Source organism: Rhinolophus sinicus, chromosome 9 (assembly GCF_057876585.1).
Source record: "Rhinolophus sinicus isolate RSI-liver-muscle chromosome 9, RSI-T2T, whole genome shotgun sequence".
NCBI classification, from domain to species: domain Eukaryota; kingdom Metazoa; phylum Chordata; class Mammalia; order Chiroptera; family Rhinolophidae; genus Rhinolophus; species Rhinolophus sinicus.
The window spans coordinates 32,840,698-32,865,328 of NC_142509.1; the positions used below are offsets into that span (position 1 = coordinate 32,840,698).

General features: G+C 50.8%; 1 protein-coding gene across 1 annotated transcript; it reads right to left on the bottom strand.

Moving 5' to 3' along the window:
• Nucleotides 1-465: 465 nt before the first annotated feature.
• Nucleotides 466-23,896, bottom strand: PLBD2 (phospholipase B domain containing 2). Its single transcript, XM_019734034.3, has 12 exons — nucleotides 23,552-23,896; nucleotides 15,507-15,600; nucleotides 13,636-13,794; nucleotides 12,121-12,221; nucleotides 11,687-11,901; nucleotides 6,871-6,968; nucleotides 4,622-4,782; nucleotides 3,881-3,976; nucleotides 3,565-3,636; nucleotides 2,786-2,938; nucleotides 2,006-2,168; nucleotides 466-1,758 (listed from the first exon to the last, which is right to left on the bottom strand). The coding sequence occupies exons 1-12, from the start codon at nucleotides 23,845-23,847 to the stop codon at nucleotides 1,591-1,593; spliced, it is 1,776 nt and encodes a 591-aa protein (XP_019589593.3). The 5' UTR covers nucleotides 23,848-23,896; the 3' UTR covers nucleotides 466-1,590.
• Nucleotides 23,897-24,631: the final 735 nt, after the last annotated feature.

Genomic DNA, 24,631 nt, shown 5'->3' on the forward strand with positions numbered 1-24,631 from the left:
GCTTCCACTGTCCTGCCGGATTGGGCATGAAATCCCCCAAGAGACAAGGCGGACACCTCTGCACACGAGAGGAGGAGCCAAAGTGCTGTGGGCTGGGGCCCAACCAGCTGGCCACACCCATCCTTCAGGGATGGGCAGAAGCCACAGATGAGCCTGCAGCTGCCATTTTGAAGCTGAGGATTGTGGGAAACTCCCAGAGCACAGGTGCCTTTCTGACAGCCTCTGCAAAGGTAGGTCCTACCTTTGCTGGGTCAGTTGAAGCTCCAGTGGGGGACCGTCTGCATGATCCTCCCATACTCTGTTCAGAATCACCCTGGCGACATAACTGTCCCCACCTCCCAGAAAGCAGAAGGCACCAGAATCATTCTAAGGAACAGACTGAAGTTGCCCATTCCTACAGAAGGCCCTGCCGGAGTTCCACCACTGCCCCGAGCCTCCCATCCTTGCTTTATTTCCTCCAGAGCATTTATCAACATCTTACACACCTATTTTATTTATGTTGTTGACTATCTCCCCAATGTAAACTTCACAAGAGCGGACTTTTTATACCTTTTGGTATAAGGTATCCACAGGACTTTGTAACAAGGTCTGATTGGAAAATGGATGAATGGATAGATGGAAGGATGGCTGATGGGTGGGTGGATGTGTGATGGGTGGGTGGGTTGGCAAATAAGTAGATCGATGGACAGACAGAAGGATGGACAGGAAGATGCAAAGGAGGATGGTGCAGATTCCAAACTTGAGAGGAGGAAGGGCGTGGACCCACCCTCCCCACTGCCCCAAAGAGCACAGCACAGGGACCAGGGCCTCCTCGTTTAATGGCGACACAGCCTGCGATTTGGTTCCCGCTGCAGGAGAGCTGTGGGCACTGCCCCGAGGCCAGGGGCAGGCCCAGGATGGGAGGCATGAGGCTGGAGCATGGGACCTCACACTCCTGCCTGTCCCTGCAGAGAGGACACTCAGGCCCCTCCAACCACAAGTCCCCAGAAACTTTGGTTTTTGTTTGTTTTCATGTGTCTGTCCTTGAGGAAGCTGCCCAGAAGAGAAAATGGGGCTGCTTCCCAAGGGAGCAGAGAGGCTGGGGCTGGCGGCTAGGAGGAGCAATGCCAACTGCAGACGCCAACCGCACGTAACGCCCAGGTCTCGGGGGCCGAAACCCCACAAGTTCCAGAGCCACAGGCAGGAATGACGCTGGGAGGTAGGGAGAGGGACAGGCCCCTCCTGTCCCACTGGAGGCCCCAGAATCTGATCCCTCAGGAGGGGCAGCATGAGGACGGGACCCCAAGGTGGGCAAGAGAGAGAAGCAAGGAGAACAGAGAGAAGAGATTGAGATGCAGAGACGCAGAGGGAGACGGGGATGGCACTCACCCACTTCGGGGAGAGAGAGTCAGTTCTGGGCCTCATTGGGTTCCGTGCCCCTGCAAGGAGGAGCCGCCCAGATGAGAGTGAACCTGGCAGACCCAGGTCCCAGCTTTGGGGACAGCAAGGGGCAAAGGCCACAGAGGGGGTGGGCAGGAGGTCATGGCGGCAGCTGGAGGATGGTCCTGCTGGGTCAGCAGGAGCAGAAGGCAGCAGGGCACAGGTGGCGTCTCAGTCCCACCAGACCTCGATGGGTGAGAACTTCCAGAGGTCAGGCTGGCCCATGTGCAGCAGGCTACTGAAGGGTGAGGTGCTCCACTGGAAAGGGGGCAGCTGGTCCCACGTGGGGCCACTGGCTGCCACAAGGCGCAGAGCCTTGGCCAGCGCCATGCTAGTCACCTGGGGGCCGGGGCAGAGCAGACTGCTGAGTGCCAGCCCAGGCTGGGCTCCAAGCCGCCCCACCCAGGGTGCCCTGGCGCCCACCCTAACTTGGACCCCAACCACAGCCCGATTCTGACCGTGACTGCTGCCCTGCCATCTGCGTTGAGCCCAGACTTCACCCCTATCCTCTCCCCAGAGGCGATGGTGACCAGGCCCGCCTGCCCACCCACCCGCCTGCAGCCCCAGGGCCCGGGCGGGGTGGCACCTTCACGTCGATGGCCCCGTGGGAGCGCTGGTGCAGGGCCTGGAAGGGGTAGGAACCGTTGGCCGGGTTGAGGTCAGAGCGGGCCGAGATGGCGTTCTCCGCGTTGGGCTGGGGGTTGCAGGCTTTGCACAGTGACAGGGGGTCGTGCAGGAAGTCATTGTACCTGGATGTGGGAGGGAGGGACCATCAGTCATGCTGGGAAGGGGAAGCCAAGGAGGGGACCAAACTCCTCCTGGCAGCAGCCCCCCAACACAGCCACCTGCTTCCTGTGTGAGACCCCTCCCACTGCTGGGGTCCCCCGCCCCCTGCACCCCATTGTCCCATCCTCATCAGTCAGACCTCCACCCAGGCATCCCTCCCTCCGAGGCTGCCTCTGGGCTCCCGTCCCGTCAGGTTACAGACCCCATCTTGTCCCTTTATAGCATTTCTGGGGACTCAGACAGTCCTAGTGACCCAGCCCCATCAGTGTAAGTGTTTGATGGATTTCTACATCTCCACGGAACAGAGCACCCCCGGAGGACAGTGGGGGACAGGCTTCGTGCCTGCGTCTTGGGTACCAAACAGAGCCCCGTACAGGGTGGTCAGTCAGCGGCCGTTTGGCATCCCCACCTGTAACGAGTCTCCACAAGACTCACTGAGCGAGGCCTGGGCCCTGCGGGACCCACTGTCACACCTCCACCCGCCCCTGCTGGCCCTTGGGCTTGCTTTGAGGTTTAAATGAGTGACAGTGAAGTGTGCAGAGCGCTCCAAGTGACTCGGGGCTCGCTGCCCCCCACGCACCTCATGAGCTGGATCATGGAGTCCATGCCGTGCACCAGCGACTGGTTCCGCCGGAATATCTGGGCCCGGGGGTTCCCGTCGTAGGTGAACCAGTCCCCATACTGGGCCACCAGGGCCTGCAGCCCACTGGCATTGAACACAGTTTCAAAGGACCTGCGGGGACAAGGACCGTCACTCACGACCTCCACTGACCTCACCTGGCCGTGGGTGGTCATGCCAGAACATTAGCGCTAACAACCATCACATCAGGATGGCAATAATAACGTCTTTTGTTTGTGCTGGTGGGTGGTTTGGTGGGGTGGCCAAGCTTGGGCTCTCAGGGGGTCCAAGAGAAATGGCTTCCAATGCTGGCTTCATCACCAACCAGCTATGGGGGAGCTAGGCCCTCCCTCCGGGCCTCAGTCTCATCATCTGTGAAATGGGAACAGGAACTGTGGCTGGCGCATGCGGTGACCGTAAGGCTCAGATGAGAGAACCCAGGTAAAGCACAGTCAACGTCAAGAGATGATGGCAGAGCAGCTCCAGCTGGGGAGCCACGGCAGGTGTCAGCACCAGAGACGGGACACCCCCTGTCACCCTGCTGTGGGTACAGATTGGGAGGTCATTCAGATGCTGAGCTAAGTCCCACGACTGTACCCCAACACTGCCAAGGCTTTCCTGACCAGAGTAGCAGGTGGGATGGGTTTCTTAGCTGTGGGTTTCAAGTCACCTGGGAAGGGCCCCTCACCAGCATGGAGAGCTGTACGGGGCGGGGTAGGGGGCACAGGAGGAACACGTACGGTATGTTGTAGCTGGCCCAGTAGGTCTTCTGGTAGAGCTCTGAGGTCTTGTCCGCCACTACCACCATGCCCCTGGGGCAGAGAGAGACGAGGCAAGGGCGGTGAGAAAAGGGGCTTGGCCCTGCTCAAGGACCCCATGGCTCCCCACTGCCTGGAGGTAGAGGACATCCTGAGTCTTTAAGCCCCAGTCAGGGCTGCCTTCTCTTCCGATCCCGCCTTCCTTGGCCTCGCCCTTTCCACGTGTTTTCCGCGCGCCCCCTTCCCTAGGCAGTTCCCCCTGCCGGGAACACCTTGCCCTCTTTGCCAGGGTACTCACGGGATCTGCTCCAGGACGGTGAGCACCCTGCTCCCAGGGCTGGACCCACCGGGGACGAAGGCCTTGTAGTTCACAATCATCCACTGGTTGTTGTACCTGCCGTGCCCGAGAAGAGAGGACTGAGCAGGCCCTGGGACGACCACCCAGCCTCCCCCTGCCTCCACTGCTCCGCACAGCTAGGAATCACGGGGGAGGGGTGGCCGGGCTGTCTGGCCATCTGACCGTCACGCAGCTACTGCAGCTTGGCCAGGTGTCCTCACACGTCTCTCATCACACTGTCTGCCTGCTCCAGAGGACTTGATAGCTCCCCAGTGCTTACTGGGACAAAGGTCAATTCTGCCCGACATCCTAACACCCTGCACTGCCCAGCTCCAGGGCCTCTGGTGCAGAGCGCCCTCATCCATCCATGCCCCACCCTCGACGGCCTCCCCACTGTCCCCAGAACTCTCAAGTTCCAAATTCTCTCCCTGTCCTTCCTCTGGGGGCCTTTCCCTGGGTTGAGGCTGTAAGAGGGGCAAATGCTTTCCTTCCCTGAGCCTCAGTTTCCCCATGTATAAAACAAGGGAGGGGACGCTAGAGCTCCTTCCCACTCTAATAAGAATCCACGAAAGGGCTCTGCAGAGGGTGTGGGGTATGTGGCCTTCATGCCATGTGAGATCCCCCAGGAGATGAGTCCTTAATTAAGAAGGAGCTTGGTCCATTTCTTGGGTGCGGAGGCCACAGTGCCAGAAGCCCACTCACGTGCCGCTGTTGAACCTCTTGAAAACATCTGCCCAGGAGGCCCCGTCCACAGCTAAGCGGTTGGCCACAATATTGCGTACCCACTCCATCACACAGTCGTTGGGCTGCACGTACTTCCACAGGGCTGGGTTCCTGTTGCCGATGGTGGTCTCCAGTGTCACCTGTGGAAGAGCCGAGGGGACGCTGCACTGAAGGGCCACCTGACTTACAACTGGGGCATGCTGCCACCAAGTGGCAGTGCTGCCTCAGCCCTGGTTCATACGTTGACTCTGAACAGTTTTAGAACTTCCTGTTCGGGCTCAGGGGCACGTTCCTCACTGCTTCCTTGGCTGAGCACTGAAGGGCATCATGACCACACATCCAGCTCTACCCTGGGGAAGAGCCCTGAAGAGGCCAGGGTGCCACTCTTACAGACCCACTCCTTCCACCAACTCGGTCAACTCTCCCCAGACAGACAGCAGCCCACTTCTACCCCTGCCCTGCAGTTCACAGGGTAAGGTGGGTGGCCTGAGGCTCTTCGCCTGCAGACTCCCATAATCTCAATAAACGCCGGGAAAAAACCCAGCACGACTATTAATGCCCCTTCTTACTAAAAGGTAAACTGAAGCCTGAAAGAGCTAAGAGACTTGCCAAAGGTCATGGCTGGTAAGTGGATTGGCCAACATTCGTTCCCCAAACTCCCAGCTCTTACAACAGTGCTTGTTCCCCTACAGCAGGATATCAGCATGCTTCTCCCCTTGTCACACAAAGCCGGGAACCAGCTTAAAGACGGCACCAGCCATAAATGTGATGTTTAAAAGAGGAATCTGCAAAGCAAGCCTCTGAGTAGCAATGCCCAGGCAGGAACAGATTCTTCCACTCCCTCCACCCTGTCCTCGTGGCTCAACCAGCTGCTCTTAGCATCCAAAGCCATCGGCAGGATTCAGGCCACCTTGGCCTCCAGAGCCCCCAAGGGCCACTTCCTCTGGCACAGCAGGGGAGATCCCAAGCCGTGGCCGTGCTCAGGAAGTCTGCAGACTTCGATGCGGAAAAACATCCCATCTTTGTGTCACGTTTGATGTTAGATGATACCTCTGCTAACATCAGACTGAAAGGAGCATCTCCTCCCATTGTTAACACAGGTGGCACACCACACAGGTATCAGTGGTCCCTGAGACTGTCACCAACAGAAATCACAGATGTTTTCCCACCAGGTGACAGGGTTGCACGCATCTCAAAATACCGTTTAGGTTCCTCATTACTTCTAAATGATGGTAGGTCGCACACCTGCCACCCGATCCTGTCACTTAATGTGCTGGTAAGAGCAGCACATGAATTTCAAGTGGACTTCTATCAAATTTTGATAAACGCATTTCAACATAATGGGCTTCCTTTCTAAAAACATTATTCTGGGAAGGGGTTCACAGCTCCCCAGACGGCCAATGAGATCTGTAAAACAACACCCGCTAAGGACTGGAAGGTAAATTTCCCCCTCGGACACTTTGCAGGTCCTTCCCCGGGCTCCACTCCCACTACCCCCCAACCCAGAGTGCAGCAAGGGGTCCCCTCAGCCGCTGCCTGGCCCTCTCATGCCTCTTTCAACTTAAGGGGACTAAATCCTGCGCTCCCCTCCAAAACTAATAGAAAAGAGCCCTTCCCCTCCCCTCTTCTCCCCAGGGAATGAGTGGCTTCTGGCCGGGGTGGTTTTTTTTGTTGTTTTTTTTTGTTGTTTTTTTTTGCCATGTTTTCCTCTCCTCTACAGTGTTGCCCTGGCGATCGCAGGGCTGGTTGCCTCTGCAAGGGGTGCCAGGAACAGATTTCTAAATGAGGTTGGACGCCAGCCAGGAAAACCGATAAAAACAACCACATGGTAAACAACATTTATTCAGAAAACCTGGCCAGGTTAGAGGGGTTTTGTGGAAGGCAAGAGAGAAGGCAGTATTTCAGAGGAAGGTCATGTGCAAGAGGGACAGCTTATCCCAAATACATGAGAACAAAATGAGGTCACTGAGGTCATGGATATTTCATAAGGGCCCAAGACGAGCGATTTCTGTGGAGCTGTGTCACAAAGCAGAGTCCCAGGCTGGCTGCAGGTTTTGAGGGCCTGGATGGGGCACACCCCCACCCTGCCGGTGACCCAAGTACCCAACACCAAAGGAGAATGGGCCTTGGCCCTGGTATGCTGGTGGGGCTGTGCCCACCTGCCCACCCAGAGCTGCTGGGGGAAAAGCAGCCTCGGGGAGAAGAAGGGGAAAGCGAGGGAGACTCACCAGCCCACTGCCCAGGATGTAGAAGTCGTCACAGGAGAAGATGGCGCCGGGATAGGATGAGAAGACCAACCTGTTGCCGGAAGCCAGGGGCGAGTCCTCTGTGGGGAGAGTGTGCCAGGGTGGGGGGCGTGCTAGTCAGACAAGCCCCGGGGGGGCCCACACCCTCACCCAACGAGACTTGGAAGACTCCAGCTGGGGGGCAGCAGGCCTCAGAGGAAGCCCCAGGCGTTTGACGTGTGTGTGTGTGTGTGTGTGTGTGTGTGTGTGTGAGAGAGAGAGAAAGCTAGGAGCAAAAGACATACATATTTTTGTAGTGCCTTGGTTTGGTTTTCCCTTTTTCTTCTTTTAATTACAAAGACCTATTGTAAAAATGATAATTCAGAGGGCAATACCCAGAAGTCTAAAGAGCATGGGCTTTATTTTGGGAGGGATTTCCCCCCGGCTTTACTGAGGTATAACTGACAACTAAAAATTGTCTGTATTTAAGGAATGTGATGTGATGATTTGACATATGTGTACACTGTGAAATGAGTACCAGAATCAAGCTAATTAACATATCCATCACCTCACATTCCACTCCACCTAATATTCTACTGTGTGTGTATAGATATCACTCATAGTTTCTTCACCCATTCACCCATTGATGGACACTTAAGCTATTTCCATTATCTCAGCTATTGTGAATGATGCTGCAATGAATACGGGGGTGCAAATATCAACTCGAGATACTGATTTCATTTCTTTTGGATAAATACCCAGAAGTGGGATTGCTGGGTCGTATAAGAGCACGAGCTTCAAAAGGAGGAGACCGGCTAGAATCCTGGCTCAACCCCTTATTTTTTGGCCTATAGCAAGTAACTTAGCCTGTCTGAGCCTCAGTTCACTTATCTACAAATGAGAATAAAAACCCCTCACACCTACACAAGGCAGTTTTTAGGATTTAATTTACAAGCTTGCAGAGGTAAAGAGCTTCTAGCAAAACAGTAGGCACGCAGTAGGCCTACAATCAAGGGTACCACATAACCAGACCAGCACTTGGCAGGTACAAGGGGTTCTGGGGTAGGGGTGAGCACCCCTGGAGCCTCACCCCGTTAGTTCTGTATAACTAACAAATAAGTAAAAGCAAAAGGGCAAAGTCATAACTAAACAGCTGAAACTGAAAGAGAAAATAACATTAAGGGTGGTTCTTTGGGGGCTCAGGACAGAGTGGATTACAAGTGATTTTTATTCCTTCTTTGTGCTCTGTTACATTTTCTAACATTTTACAGTGAACATGTAGTACTTAAACAATCTGTTTTAATTATTAAAAATGAGTGTGAAAGCCGAAAGGTGGAAACAACCCAAATATCCATCAATAGATGAACGGATAAACAAATGTTGTGGTCTCTCCATGCTATGGAATATCATTCAGTCATAAAAAGGAATGAAGCACACACATGTGCTACAATGTGAATAAGACTTGAAAACCTCACGCTGAGGGAAAGACGCCAGACACAACGAAACCACCACTGTATGATTCCATTTATAGGAAATGTCCAGAATAGATAAGTCCATAGAGACAGAAAGAAATCAGTGGTTGCAGGGGCCGGCGTGGGGGTGGGGAGGACATGGGAGTGACTGCTGAAGGGCACAGAGTTTCCTTTGGAGGGTGAGGAAACTATTTTGGAACTAGACGGGGTGATGGCTGCACAACATTATGAATGAACTAAATGCCACTTTAACACTTCAAAATCGTTCATTATATGTCACGTAACTTTCACCTCAATAAAGTAAATAAATAAAAATAAAACCACAGCCAGAAAATGTTTAAAATGAGTGCAGGTGTATATGAAGTTCTAAAACAGGCAAAACTAACCTAATGGGAAAGAAATCAGAAGAGTGGTTGCCTGGGGAGGGGGGTGGAGACTAACTGCAGAGGGCAGAGGGATCTTTTTGGGGTATTCTCTTTCTTTACTGAATGGTGGTTACATGATTGCATATGTTTGTCCAAACCCATCAAATTATACACTCTAAAGTGTGTATGTAAGCTATCCATTAATAAAGTTAATCTAAAAAAAAAAAATGGTCTGGGATGTCATTTTATCATCAGAATGGTTAAAATCGAAAGGAATCATAATACCCAGTGCTGGCAAGGTTGTGGGGAAAGGTGACATCCTCATAGATAGATGGTGGAAGTGTTAACTGGAGGCATTTTGGCTGTATTTATCTAGAGACTAAACTTTTAATTATGCCTATCTTTTTTTTTTTTTTTTAACTTTTAAAATTTATTCAAGTATGTTTTTCCAGGACCCATCAGCTCCAAGTCAAGTAGTTGTTTCAGTCTAGTTGTGGAGGGCACAGCTCACATTGGCCCATGTGGGGATCGAACCAGCAACCTTATTGTTAAGAGCACCGCGCTCTAACCAACTGAGTTAACCGCCCCAATTATGCCCATCTTTTAATCTAGTGTTACTACTAGGTAACGTCTCTGGGGGCCCTCTTGCTTGCTGCAGCACTATTTGAAACAGAAAAGCCCTGGAAATGGCCCAAATCCTCAGCTGGGAACGAGCTAAATTTACCATCCAGCTGTTACAAGGTGGACTGAACATGGAAATAGCGAGAACTCTCCAAGGCTGGCTGTTGAGTAAAAAGTACAAGTTGCAAACAATCCATATGGTAGGATCTGATTTATGTTTTTTTTTTTCAAAAACTCAGAAAGCAAACTTTTTAGGGCAGTGAAACTATTCTGTAAAACACGGTAAAGGTGGATACATGTCATTGTGCGTTTGTCAAAATCCATAAAACTCTAACACACAAAGAGTGAACTCAAATGTAAACTATGGACTTCCATCAACAACGCCTCAACTAGTTGGTTCACTAATTGTAACAAATATATCACACTAATGCAAGATGTGAGTAATAGAGGAAAGTGAGGGGGGTATATGGGAACTCTGTACTATTTACTTAATTCATCTGTAAACCTAAAACTTTTCTAAAAGGTAAAGTCTGTTAATTAAAAAAAGGTCCATATACATATGTAAACGCATCCAAAAAATTCTAGACGGATCCAAATTAAAATGGCAACAGTGGTTTGCTCTTAGGAGGGGTCTGGAATTTAGGAGAAAGGTATTAAGGGAGATGTATTTCTTCACCTGTAATGGTAGAACTTGTTGGCAGCGAGTATGTACTCATGTGTTAGTAGTATAATAAAAATAAATTAAAACAAATAGAAAACTGAGGTACATTTTTTTTAAAAAGTCTAGGATAAAAACATAACCAAATGTTCAGAGAAATGATCTCTTGCAGGTTGTAGGGTGTTCGAGTCACTTTCGTTGCATTACATGTTTTGCTGTATTTTCCCATTTTCTATAACATACATATATGACTATGTATGTTCTTTAAAAGATACTGAAATGTTAATGGATGCATAGGAATGAGAATGATAAATCTACAGTACAGTGTGGATGACTCTCACAAAAGATGCAAACGAGCACATTCTGCATGTTTCCATTTATATAACATTCAAAATCAGGCAAACCTAATCTCTGCTGTAAGAAATCAGGATAGAGATTATGCTGGTCTGGGAACAGTGCCTGGAAAGGAACAGGAGAGAAGCTTCTGGAGGCTGGGAGTATTCTGTTTCTCCGTCTGGGGGTCACACGTGGGTGTGTTCACCGTGCACAAAGCCTTATGATATGCACACTTTCTATATAAACGTCAATTTAGAAGTTTACTTAGATTTAAATGAATGGGTATTAGATTGTCTCCAAACCACTCCTGTAGGTGACATCCTTGTATACACTCCCTGTGCAAAACTGGAAACGTTTCTATAGAGACTGATCTGAGCCAGAGAATTGCTGGGTCACGGGAGTGAGATTTCGAAGTTTATTAGATGCCGGCTGGGTCCCTTTTCTAAGCGGCCATGCCAACTCTTACTCCCATTAGCACTGAGTGAGGGTATACACTTCCCCACCCCCTCACCACCTCCGGCAGCATTAAGTTTTTCAGTTTGGCCAAGAAGGAGGTACTGCAAACATTTGGCAATGGCTCCCTCTGGGGTTGACACTGGGGTTAGGGGTGGGGAGAGGCACGATGGGGAACCTGGGCCTTAGCTGCAAAGCTTTCACATTTGACAGGAAGAGTGCACACGTGCATTCCTGGTACAGTTGATTGTTTGCAAAAATGGCTGCAATTCTTTCCATGCTTGCATTCACACCATTGCAATGTGACTCTGCAGTTCCTTACATTAAATGGTGGGGTCTATTTCCCCATCTCTCCAATCTGAGCTGGTGACCTGACTTACTTTGAGCATCGAATACTGTGCCATTTTCCACCAGCCCTCAGGAGGCCTTCCAAACTTCCCCACCCAGATGCCACGTGAACAAGCCTGCGCTAACCTGCTGGAGGATGAAAGACCACGAAGACCAGCTGCCCATCACCCCAGCTGACAGCCAGCTCCCTGGCACGGGAATGAGGACACACTAAGTCAGCCAACTACCCCCAGCTGACCGCACAAGCTTCAGTGATCCAGCCAAAATCAGCCAGGCCTGACCCAGGACAACAAAACTGCCCCACTGACCCACAGACATGTGAGCAAAAACAAATGGTTGTGTTTTAAGCTTCTGTTGTTTTAAATGTGGGGGTGATTTGTTATGCAGCACTCACTAACTGATACACCTTGGGAGATAAAACTAATATGTTAAAAATAAGATGAGGTCTTAGAATGACCCTACAGTGACTGAGGTGTGTCTCAGGCCAAGGCCCACATATCCTAGCATGCGCCCCTCCCGTGTGCCCACATCCACACTCACATACAGATACCCCCACATCTACCCACCTTGGGGGCCTTCCCGGAACTGGAACGAGTACTTCTTGATGACACGCAGCATGTTCTGGTATGAGTTCCAGGTGTTGTGAGCAACCAGGAGGTCACTTTGGCCGGGCAGCAGCTTGATGAGGGCAGAGCAGGAGCCAGAGCCCACAGTGTGCTTGGTCTTGGTCTTATTCAGGGCTAGCTCTAAGTCTTCCAGGTCCCCAGAGATCTGCAATAGGCTAAGGAGGGCCGAGGCACCGGAGGGTTACCATGCCTGCTCTGAGTGCTCTTACAGACCCATTTCACAGAGTTGGAAGCTGAGGCTCGGGGAGGTGAGGTGACTGGTTCAAGACCATGTAATCAGGAAGTGGCAGAGCCAGTACTGGAGCCCAAGTCTGTCTGACTATGAGGTGTGTGGCCCTTTCCCCTACCCTGTCCACTCTGGGGGTGGCACTTACAGGAACCCCAAGGGTTTGATGGTGAACTTCCCAGTTGGAAAGGTCACACTGCCTTCATAGCTGTCCTCTAGGCCTTTCAGCTGCAGGAGGGTCAGCCGCACCTGGGGAGGGGGCAAAGGGCAGGGGGCAGAGGGAGGGTGAGGCCTCTCCCCCTGGCTCACACCTTCTCCTGCAGTGGGAAGGGCTGTGTGCTGGGGACCCAGACAGAGCGGGAGAGGCCCAGGTACACCCTCCAGGTTCCAGCCAGCCCTGACTCCCTTTTAACCATCACCCACCCCTCCATGCCAAGCACCCTCCTGCTTTCAATTAATTGTGTTCCTGTCCTGTGCCAACCCCCAAATCAACCCAATTTAAGAGCCCAACTCAAAGCCACCTCCTCCAGGAAGCCTCCCAGTGTGCCCTGGCCCACTGTTGACAGCTGTCCATTATGAGGTTAGCTACTGGCTATGCTGCTTCCTTAGAACACCTGTCTCATGCTGCTGACTTCTCCCCATTGTCATTGTTCTATAACCACTGAGTACCATCGTGTCCCTACAGGGCCTTGGCCTGTGCTGGGCATACACCAGGCACTTAATAAGCATCTGCAAGATGAATGGATGGATGAATGGATGGATGAATGGACGGAGAGAGAGGATTGATAAATGGATGGCATGTGGATGTGTGGGTGGGTAGGTGGGTGGATGAATGGATGGATGGACTGACGCGTGAATGGATGAGTAGATAAGTGGTTAGGTGGATAGATAGGGGGATGGGTGGGTGGGTGAATGGGAGGAAGAGCCTCTTCTAGTAAAGGTATGAGTCAGTGGGTGGGTGGGCAGTGTGGGAAAGGTGCTCACCTGGCCTGGGCAAGCTGGAGGTACTAACCGACACTGACAGCCATTTTCCAGAGACTGCCTGTGGCGTGTACTCCACAGCTAAACTCGTGAGGTGTTCCAGGGAATCCATAAATAAATGAGTTCATGGATGACCTGGCCAACGGCCCCCAGGCACAGCACCCTGCCTGGGTCTCTCTGTTAGCAGCCGGCTAAACGGCAGCTCACCCAAGCAAGGGAAAACAAAAGTCGCTGTGCCCAAACTTCCCGGGCTTTCTAGCTCCCCCCTTTCCCTCTTTCTCTTTTATAAAGGCTGTTTTCACCTGCATGGGATGTAATCAATCCATCACGCCATCTCCCTTGTATGCAAGTAAAATAGCGTACTAACAATGAATGACCTGTCTTCATTGATTCTTTGACACAAGGCGGGCAGGATGGGTTGGAGAGGTCGGTGGGCTAGGATGGACGGCTGGAGGGCCATCGAGTGGATGCATGGAAGTAAAGACAGGTGGAGATTCGACAGGTGGATGAATGGCAGGTCGGCTGGAGGGATGGGAGACCAGGGACACACCAAAGGGCTGGCCCAGAGAGACAGGGGATGGGCAAGTGGCCAGGTGGAAGGGCAGCAGCGACAGCAGTGGCAGGTCCCCGAAGCCCACACATCGCACGGCCCGATCCCACTGAGCAGAGCGGCTGCGCCCACCTGGTGCCAGTAAGCAGAACCCTGGTTCAAGTCCATCTGCTCCTGCATCCACTCCAGGTTGGCCTCCAGGAAGCTCTTGAGCCTCTCGCAGTAACCGACTTCGTACTCGAAGGGGCCGCAGTAATTCACCACCGTGTTCATCCAGTGCATGTAGATGAGCTGTGGGGAGGGCAAGGTGGGCGAGGGCAGAGCCGGGCAGCCGGCCGCTCTCTGCCCGGAGGACCCCACGGGCTCCCCACTCGGGCTGAGTCCTCACCCCCATCCACATCTCCAAAGGGCACTGGTGAGGCCCCTCTGTGCCTTTGCTCACACTGGTTCCTCTCCCTCAAGGGCCTTCTCACCCATCCAGCCCTCAACCCCCACCAGGGCCTGACGCTTCTGGACGTCTCCTTCCTTTGAAAGCCTTCAGCATTCAAACTCTGCCCTAGAGCACACCCCCTCTGTTACTGGGGACCCCCAATCTATATATGTGTTCAGTCAGTCCACCAATACAGACAGGCCCGGCCCAGCGTCTGACAACATCCCCAGACATCAAGGTCCAGGAGGGCGTCCAAAACGGCAACCAGGTGTCAGAATGACGACTGTGGGTTTTATAAAAGGCTGGCACACTGTCCTCTGTCCTCTGTGACGTGCTCTTTCCCTGTCGCCATCCTGCAACTCAGATTCACCTGTGTCACTCATTCATTTTCACTCTCTTATCGTGCTGCACTGTTACTTATTTACTTGCATCTGGTTACCCACTCACCCACTGGTGGCATTCGGGTGTTCACGCCTTGGGGCTGCTTTGAACACCTCATGCTCGTCCTCGAGTCACCACTAGGATACACATCTAAGGAGTGGGACCTCGGGGTCCTGGGGCGCGTACGCATTCCACTCTACAAGCTGATGCCAAATTATTTTCTAGAGTGGGTGTCACACCACCACCGAGGGTGTGGGAGCACAGCCGTCACAGCACTTCAGAAATTATGATTATCATTTTTATAAAGCCCCAAATCAAGTGAAGCAAAATAATATGTTGTTTAAGGAGTCATCCCATGGAGCACAACTAGTTTTAACAAAAGCAAGGGAGTGGAAATAACTCCAATGCCCATCCACTGACGAAAGGATAAATGAAACAGCATATCCAGACAATGGGATATTATTTGGCTGTAAAAAGGAATGAAGTACTGACACAGGCCACATGGATGAACCTTGAACACGTGATGCTAAAGGAAAGAAGCCAGACACAAAGACCAGATATTGGAGGATTCCACTTATATAAAATGTCAAGAATAACCAACTCCGTAGTGACAGAAAGCAGATTCACGGTTGCCAGGCCAGAGTAAAGGGGGAAAGGGAGGTGTGCTACTTGGGCATGGCGTCTCTGGGGTGGTGAGAACCTTTCGTAATTAGACAGTGGTGATGGCTGTACGACCTTAGGAAGATACTAAAAACCACTGAATTGTACATTTTAAAATGGTGAGTTTTATGGCATATGAACTATACCTCAATATAAATGGCTGAATGAAAGGAAAGGAAGGCCACCACCACATTGAGGTGGTGGGTGCCCGGGGGTACGGGAAGCTGGGGGATTGGGTCGGGATGGGGGCGTCCATGGCATCAGTAACGCTGGGTTTTAGTTTGGGTGTTCATATTATTATTATGCTTCTAACTTGGAATATGATGCGTATTTTTGTACACGCATCAAAGAGTACCTGCTGTAAATGTTTAACGCCTGCATGTGAGCCTTTTGTCCCCAGCTTCATAGAGGGCTGGGGGGCAGGGGCAGGGCCCACTCTGCCCATATCTCAGAACCCTCCAAAGCTCCCTGGAGAACACATTTGGTGGGATGGGGGAGGTGGGAGCCCCAGGTTCCCCCATCTGGCACTTACCCCCTCAGACACGGCGGCCTCCACCACGCCTGCCGCGTAGGCCTGCAGGCTGTCATTGTAGTGGCCATTCGTGTGCAGCTCCAGAAAGGCCCACCTGGAGAGAGAGGAGAGGGGACACTCCGCCAGTGCAGGGACAGGCGCGAAGCCAGTCCACAGCTTAGCACACGGGTGTTTCCAGTGTTACACCATAAAAAAAAAAGTGATGAACTGCCTTTCACATGATTGTCTGTCTGTCTGCCTCTTTCTATGCACACGTCAGGCTAAATCCCTGAAAGAGGAAATGCTGGGTCAAAGGGAACACGTCCTTTTCATTTTAATAGATATTGACAAACAGCTTCCCCCTCAAAAGCTGCACTAACCTTCATTCCCACCCCCCACAATAACACCAGCTGATATCTACTGAGGTCTGCCGGTGAGCCAGGCACTGTTCTAACTTGCCTATCTATTAACTCTTTCGTCCTCAAGACAATCCCACCATCCTACAAAGCAGGCACTGTTACTGTCTCTGTCATATAGAAGAGGAGGAAATTATAGCACACGGTTACATAACTGCAGCGGCAAACGGCCCTGCTGTCCCCTCCCTAGCCATGCCTTGTGCTGTGTCACTTTGCAGTCCCTCCCACTAATGGCCTAGTGTCCTGCCCCCTCTGATTTGGGCTCGGTCATGTCACTCGACTTGCTTTGGCCATTTGGAGGCACATGGGTGGACGTGACCGTGTGCCAGTTACAACATGAGCCTTCGGGAGGCCACCCTGTGTTTCCCCTTGCCCTCTTGTGCCTCTGCTATTGCCATGAGAAGATGCCCTGGCCAGGCCACTGGTCCCAGAAATACAGAGGGTGCCAAAAAAATGTATACACGTTTTAAGAAAGGAAAACTGTATTCAAATTGTAATAATCTATACCAATAACAAAAGATGAATACAAGTCACGTTTGACTTCTGCAATGACAAGAGGTGCTCAAAGTGGTTCCCATCAGCGTCCAGACACTTCTGATGACGGCGAACTACTGCTTGAGCAACGCTGGCCCAAGTGTCCAGTTGTGTACATTTTTTGGTGCCCCTGGTATGACAGACATGGGGCTCAGCAGGTCTGCATAAAGCAGAGCTGCACCAGCGCCCGATGGACCCAGGAGGTTAAACGGTTGTCTTAAGTCACCGGCTTTGCCAGGTGGTCTGTTACACAGCACTGGAGCCCACTACGAGATGACACACTTGCCAAAGGTCACAAGCTGGCAGAGGGCAGAGCCTGGATTCAGCTCCAGGCAGGCTGGCCCCCTCCTCCTGTGAAGCAGCACGTCTCAAACTCTGATGTGCATCCAGGTCACGCGAAGACCTCGTTAGGAAGCAGATTCTGACCAGGATACCTAGGGTAGGGCCCAAGACTCTGGGTTTCTACCTGCCAGTCCTGGAACCCACTAAGGTACATACTGCCTTTCTACAGTGTCCACACCCCTGTCTGCCCACGCCCTTGCTTAAAATGATGCTCGCAATCTTTTTCATCCTTGCTAAGGTGAGAGTTGAAAATTCAATTGTGTTGTTTTAACTACAGTCCTTTAATTAGGTAAGCTACACATACTTTCTTATTTTTATTGGTCATTTATAGTTCTTTGTGTCCTTTATTTATTTTTCTCTACTGTTTTTTGAAAACCTTCTCTAATTGATTGGTGAAATCCTCTACACATATTAGCCCTTGGCTGGTGACTAATATTGAAAATACGTTTGTATTTTAATTGATTTTTGCTTTTGTTTTTGCCAAATAGAGGTTTTCGTTTTTGTGCAGCCAAATCTGTTGATCTCTTTTCCTTTATGGGTCTGGATTTCATCCTTGCTCCAAGGACACAAAACTACCCAGGTGACTTCTATAACGAGGAGGAAAACATTTGTTAAGGCAATTTCTGTTAAGAAAATGAGGGCAACAGGAAGACACTAATGTGACCTTAAAGAGGCCACAGGACAAGGCAGAGCCAGGCCCAGCCAGGACTGTGTCATAGAAAGTTGGCTAAACTGCCACCCAAGAGCTCCAGGATAGAAATAGCTCTGCCCTAGAGGAGACTCGAGAGGGAAAGACTATCAAAATACCCACACCCGATACTTTTGGCAAGCAAGCCTCTTGAGCACTCACTGGGTGCCAGACACTGAGAGTATATCAGGATGAATGACATCTAGTCCTATCTTCAAAAAGCTAATAGGGGTGGGGTGGGGTGGGTGACTGACACATAAACAGATAATGACGTAACAGGGTAACTGCTGTGAGAAGAAAAGGAATAAAATGCCAAGGGGGTGCCCTGACGAGGTGTGCTCCTGCTGCAGAGTAAAATCTAGGAAGGCTTCACCAAAGAGGCAGTTACGGCTGGTTTGGGTTTTGAAGTTTAAGTAGGAGCTTTCTGGGGAAGGGGGAGAGAAAAGGGAAAGTAAAAGAAGAAAGCCTGAACTCTGAATGTTCCAAGGCAAAGAACGCTGAGGCCAAAAAGATGTGGGGGTTGGTAATAAGGCCCTACTATGGTGAATAACAACAGCCCCCAGGCATGTGTTAAGCACATGACAAATTTACTTATCTCTCTAAATTCTCCAAAGATGCCCTAAGAAATGAGTTTTATTCTCCTGACCTTACAGATGTGGGAACCAAGTGAGGCTCAGAGAGGTGAAGTCACTTGCCTAAGGTCACACAGCAAGTAAGTGGTAGAGCTGAGACTAAAATTCCATAGCATGTGCTCTCAGCCTCTAACTCTAAGTTTTGTGGGATTTTTTTTTTTTGCAGGGGGAGAAGTAGGGGGTTAGTATTTTTCAAAGGAAGATGAGAGCCATGAACTTCAGGCTAAAGACTCACATATAATCACAGATAAGGACAGAGAAGCACAAGAGACTGGAATGAAGATGTTTACATTTCAAGGAGAGTGAAGGACAAATAGTCTAGGTTTGTGGGTCCCTCAGACTTTGTTTGAATCCCCAGGTCTCTCTCTTATCAGCTGTGTACCTCTGGGAAAATTACTTAACCTCTCTGGGCCTCAGTGTCCTCATCTGTAACTCCCACACTTCAGAGGGTTACTACGGCGTGTCCAGGAGATAACACACGCTCTGTGCTCACTAAACATCTATTCCACTGAGAATCTAAGAGGGGAGTTTGGGAAGACCCGGTAGGTTTGGTGATGGGAGGAAGATTGTAACAAGGCCCCATATGCAGACCCTCCCTCACGATAAAAAATAGCAAGGGATAGGGTAGCCGGTTAGCTCAGTTGGTTAGAGCATGGTGCTAATAACACCAAAGTTGCTGGTTCGATCCCCGCATGGGCCACTGAGCTGCGCCCTCCTTAAAAAAGACAAATAAATAAATAACAGAGGATCAAGGAAGACCAAACACAAACTACACGAAACCAAAAAAGCTGACCTGCCGCAAGCCCCATTATAACCGAGAGGCCAGTGGCTTTCCTCCAGACCATGCCTGGTAAACAGCTGCTCCTTCTAGGGGTGCCTGGGTTCAGTCAAGCCCCGGTGCTGAGACCCTGGAGACAGGCCGTGGTTAGGAACCCACCCTGTGACCAGGTGCTCACAGAGCCCTCAGAGATGGGGGGAGGGGCCTCGTCCACAGCAGCATCTTCCACCAGAGCCCAGGGAAACGAGCCTCCTGCAATGCCCACCATAAGGGGCCTGACACAATAATCTAGCCATACATTCATTCACTGGGTTTCTAGAACCATGTGGTGGAATGCCACGTGCTGACAAGATGTCAGAGACAAACTTTAAAAAAAGAAAAAAGATCAGGGACAAGTGGTAGTGTGGACGAAAGAAAAACGGGGTTCCATGCAGAACAACCTCACAGGGGGATCTGATCATAAATTCCTGACAGGACAGGGCACGGTGGGTAGTCACGCTCTAGACACAGAGTTTTCTTGGCAGAAGGTTTATCTTTGCCCTCTGTCCATTGTTTCTGTGCATCTAGGTTAACACACCTTTGAAATAAACCCCGCAAGGGAGCACATAATCCTGTAATCCAATCCTCGCTTGCTTTCTCCCACCTCCATGTAATCAAATGCATGAAAGAAAACTGCAAAACTGTTATTCTCAGGAGATCTGATATCTTGCTCCCTGGAACATGTCTGAGTCACAAAAACTCTTACAAAAATTCTGTTGGCGTTTCTTATGTCGACAGTAGACACAGATAAGCCCATGTATAAAAGCATCACACATATGCACACACACACACACCTCTATATATACTTATGTATGCATGCTTAGGTCTGTTTATGCACAGAACATTCTGGAAGAAAGAGCTAACAGTAGTTATATATGGAAAGAAAAAATGGGGGTGAGGGGGAGGTTTACCTCCTACATGCTATCCCACCTTTCTAAACTGCTAGAATTTTTACCATGGAAAGTCAATTACTTTTCTAACAATTACAAAAATGTAAAGAAGGGCAGCTTGGTGTCTTTCAAGCTGGGCAGAAAGGAGAAGGAGCAGAAAGTGATAATTTCCCGACCTCCTGCCAGGCCTCAGTACCATAAATATGGCATTAGTCACAGCCCTTCTTCAAGAGACTGTCACCTTATATCAAAGGGACACTGGGGTGATTGGGTTTAGATGACCTTGATTCATTTTGCCTGAGTCCTCAGAAAACCCAGGTGGGTGGGTTTCCGCCGCTCCTTCCAGAATGCCTTGAGTGGGGGTGGCTTCCAGGAGTGAGGTTTGGTTCCCAGCTACCTGATTCAGTGCTGAGCGCCCGAGGCTGATCGCTGAGGATTCTCGTGTTGCCTCGGGCAGTAAGCTCTCATCAGAGGATTTCTCCTGACCCTGCAAGGCTGTCACCATCCTCAGCCACCTGTAGTAAGTGCCCCAGATCGCTCTGACAGTAATCCTGAAACTCTGCCTCATACCCCACTCCCCTGCCCTTCCAGCCTCAGCTCCCTATCTGGAAAATGGGAAGGTGGGACATCAGCAGCTGTGCTGGTGAAAAACTTTGAGCTGTGCTGGTGAGAAACTGTACCCTGGGCAAAAGGAAAACACTGGCAAGAGGGTGTTTCTAAAGCTAAATGTGCCCATTCCAGATGGCTCTTTACTTAGAGATTGTGTCCTTTCTGCTAGTTTGGTTCTAAAATAGCTGATCTCCTCTGAGATGAAATTGACAGAAGTTGAGGATGGTTGTTTTGTTTTTAATGCACTTGCTTAATAAAAATAAAAAGTTGGCAGCACTGGATGTGTTCATCTTTTTTCACATGATCTTATGCCGAGGTGGCTAACACCTCTGAGCCTACTCCAGGGTCTAATCAAGAAGCCACATTTGGGAAAAGCCAGATCATTCGTGTGAGATGGGCAGGGGGTCACACGCTGCTTTGGCGTACAGCGTTCCCTGGGCGCCCTCACGAGGTGAGAGGCCCACCTTATCAGTGGCTATCCCTCTTTTCTCATTCTTTTTTTTTTTCTTTAATTTATTTTTTAAATGTATTGTGTGTTTTTTAAGGTTTTTTTTTTAAATTTATTGGTCCTTTCTCATTCTTGATGGCAAGTTTATCTTTTGTGACTTTTCAGAGAAATAGCTGGGCGATACTTATCCGTTTTACTGGGTTGGGTTGTTTTCTGGTGTCCTCATAGGTTAATTCCCTCTTACTGATCTTTACTTCCTCTCCCAACTCCAAGGTGATTTACATCAAACAGCTGGTTGTTGGATCAGGTCAGGGAAGGAGGAAGAGGTGAGATTGGAGGGTGCGGCCTCCTCAGGACCAAGGCCAGAGCCCTGGGCTGGCACAGCCTCCACCTCTGGGGACATCTTTGATCCCCAAGCATCAAATCCTAAATGTTTCCAGGCTACGTGGGAGTGTCTGTCCAAAGCCAGATAAAGCACAATTAAAAGAGGAGAGGTTATGGGGGAAGAGGATGTGGAATTTATCCCAGGATACCCTGTAGTGAAATCTGGGGGTCAGAAAAAAGGAGGGACCTCTATTCTAGGTGGAGTCAAATAGCTGGTCTCCATTCTTCAAAAACTGAGGCAGTCACCCACAGATCAGAGGTTCTGCTGACCAGGGGCTAGCACACCCATATGTCTGTCTTTCATCTTACCCCTGAGTTTTCAAAGGGTGTCTTCGAGGGCCTCAGTTTCCCTGCTCATAAAATGGGGACTTCTAATATGGTTTTCCCTACATCATAGCCCCCAAGTGCTGTCAGACTCAGAGGGTTAGGGAGCATGTGAATCTAAGAGGAGGGAATAAGAGACCAGACAAAAAAGATGCTGGAATGGTGAAGTGAAAGCAAGAAGGGGGAAAGAGACCTGGGCTCACTTATCAGGACTCAGTTTCCCCAACTGTAAAATGGGGGCAGAGGATACCTGCTCCTGCTCCTTTCTCTTTCACTCATTTCTTCCTTCAATAAACAGTGGTGCTGTCTGTGATCCCACTGAATTTCCCTTAGAGCCCCATGGTCAGGTGAGGAAACAGGGTCAGAGAGGCGAAGTGATTTGCCCAAGGCCACAGAGCAGTGGAGTTGGGCCTGGAAGAGCTTTCCATCCAGCACAATCAAGGAAGTCCTCTCTCTCCACTTGTTTTCCATAACTGAAAGCAATGTAGCCCAGTGGGGGCCTCCTGGGGCCAAAGCCCCCTCCCCATGCATTGCTTCATCTCTGTGCCTCCTCGTCTAGCTGGTATCCTGCCAGAGATTTGTCATGCCCTCTTGGTTCTGCTAAGCATGTGTGAGTCAGCAGAGAACGGGTCAGCAGATTGCAGTCATGGAGCCACAGAGTTCTGGTTCCCTGCACTGATGCCAGCCAACCCTGTGGCCTCCTCTGCCTGGGAGCCTTCCCAGATTAGCTCCACCCAGCTCCTGTGTCTACAACAAACCCCCTCCCCCAAGTCCCCCTTTTATCTGCCTGTCTATTTTATATCCTCCCAAGTGCCACAAAGTGCCAGCATGAGGATGTCTCCCCAACACCTTCAAGAATTAATGGATGCCAGCAAAATGGATGTGGGTAGCAGTGGGAGGACGCCAAGCCTGCTGGAGCGGGCAGTGAAGTCTAACCACTGGGATGAGCCCAGGATTGGATGGGGAGCAGAGGATTCAGGGTTCCCTAAGATCCCCAGCAAAGCCTGGATCCAAGACCTGGGCGCTGCTGACAAGGCTTTGAGGCAGATTTTCCCCACTCCCACCAACTCGGGTTTCCCTTCTGGCACTGTCTCCCCCACTGAATGGGGATCCTCCCACCTGCTCAGCTCTGTGTCCCCAAGGCCAAGTGCACTAGGTGAGTGAATGAAAGAATAAATAGGCCCAAGCTCTGGTACAAGGCCTGAGAGGGCATTACTCAACCTCAGCCAGAGCACATCCTGAAAATCTGGGCCACAGAGTTGGAAATAAGAGCCCAGAGACAGGCAGAGGAGTTAGGTGAGAGTCACACATCAGAATGACAGTCCCAGTGATAAGGCTAGTGGTCATGGCTGCCAAAGACAGAGCACTTGGCTCCATACTAAGTATCTGGTCAAGCGACTAAAGGAGGAGCAGAGCCCAGGCATGATGCTATCTGGGTCTATGTGAATTTAGGGACCCTCTGTTTTCCAACTGGCCTGGAACCCAGGCTCCGTCCTGCTGCCCTGGCTCTGACATGGAGGCAAGGGGTTGGCACTTATGGGGTAAGAAAGGTACAATCAAGGAAGTGAAAATTAGTCTCCTGGAGAGCTCACCACCCCACCAGCCCAGGGGGTGGGGAAGTGAAGTATGGGGAAGGCCGGTGGGAACAGGAGTTATTATTTACCCACCAGCCATGGACCTGATCCAGATGGAGGCACTTGAGGCCCTGATGATCAGGAACTGGTTTCTAAGGGGACAGAGATATTGTCCCCAGGCTGAAGGCAAGGGACTGGTTCCCATGAGTTGAGAGATGCTGCATTATCTTTCACCCAACCAGGGACCTGGTCCAGATGGTGGTGTTGCATCCTCAGAAGCGGGAAAGTGACCCCCAGGGAGATAGGGGCACTGTCACCAGCAAAAGGCTGGTCCTAGGGGCAGGGGAGGCACGGGGCCCACGCAACACCCTCCCAGTTGGTTCCGCGCGGGGTCCGGCCAACCCTTACCCGGTCTCGTGAATGGCGTTGGTGAGATTGGCCCAGGCCACAGCGTCAGGGTGGCGGCCATCTACCAGACGCAGCTGTCCGGTCTCGGCGTCCAGTAGCACCGAGCGGCTGCGGGAGGCGGGTGGGACTGGCCCGTCTGGTCCCTGGGGGCCCCCCGGGGTCGGAACTGCGCCGGTCAGGGGGCTCAGGAACAGCCCGACCAGCGGGGCTAGCACCAGGGCCAGCGCCAGCGCCAGCGCTCGCGTGAGCGCCCGGGCCAGGCCGCCACCGGGGGAGCCGCACACCGGGGCCACCATCACAGCACGGAGCCGGACGCCGCAGCCAGGATCACGTGACTGCACTCCTCCGTGGAGGGCGGGGAACACCAGGCCGCGGCGGAGGGGGCGGGACTTGGGCCGAGTTCTTCCGGGGTGGGCGTGGCCCGAGGCGGGACGTTAGGAGCGGGGCCCATTTAAAGAGCTCCAGCATCCCTGTCCGCCTAGGGAAACCCTGCGTAGCACACTTCCCCCAAAACTTTTTATTTTTCAAAATGTCAAACCTAGAGAAAAGTTGCAAGGAGTAGAGTAAATACCCAATATGCCTGCCATCAATTGCTAATATTTGGTCACGTTTAATTAATCTCTCTTTATATATGTACATATAATTTTGTGTATGTATGTATAATGTTGTATATGTATATATAGTGTTGCTCAACCATTTGAGACTTAATTGAAGACATCATGACGTGTCAACCCTAAATACAGCATAAGAGAAAATATCTCATAAGAGAAAAGACATTCCCACATAACCACAATATACCTTATAACAGGAAATTTTTCATTCATTTAATACTATTATCTAATACAGGGTTTTATTCAAATTTTTCCAATACTCCCAAAAATACTTTCTCCTTTTTTTCTTTTTCTTTCGATGCAGGATCTACTCCTCACACCACACACAAGAAAAACTCTTAAATGACGAGAATCTAAATGTAAAAAGTGAAACTGCAAGTACTAGAAGAAAATAATGGGTGAATTCCTCCATAACTTGTGTGTGGGAAAAGGCTTTCTAACTATGACTCAAAATGCAATAAAATGACAG

What these genes read in the sequence shown, in the direction of transcription:
- PLBD2 (XM_019734034.3), bottom strand. Translation starts at nt 23,847, where the DNA reads ATGGTGGCCCCGGTGTGCGGCTCCCCCGGTGGCGGCCTGGCCCGGGCG. An exon ending in ATCAAACCCTTGGGGTTCCT is followed by an intron (nt 11,902 to 12,120) that starts GTAAGTGCCACC and finishes GGCCCTCCTTAG; the next exon opens with CCTATTGCAGATCTCTGGGG. An exon ending in GTTCCGGGAAGGCCCCCAAG is followed by an intron (nt 6,969 to 11,686) that starts GTGGGTAGATGT and finishes CTCTCCCCACAG; the next exon opens with AGGACTCGCCCCTGGCTTCC.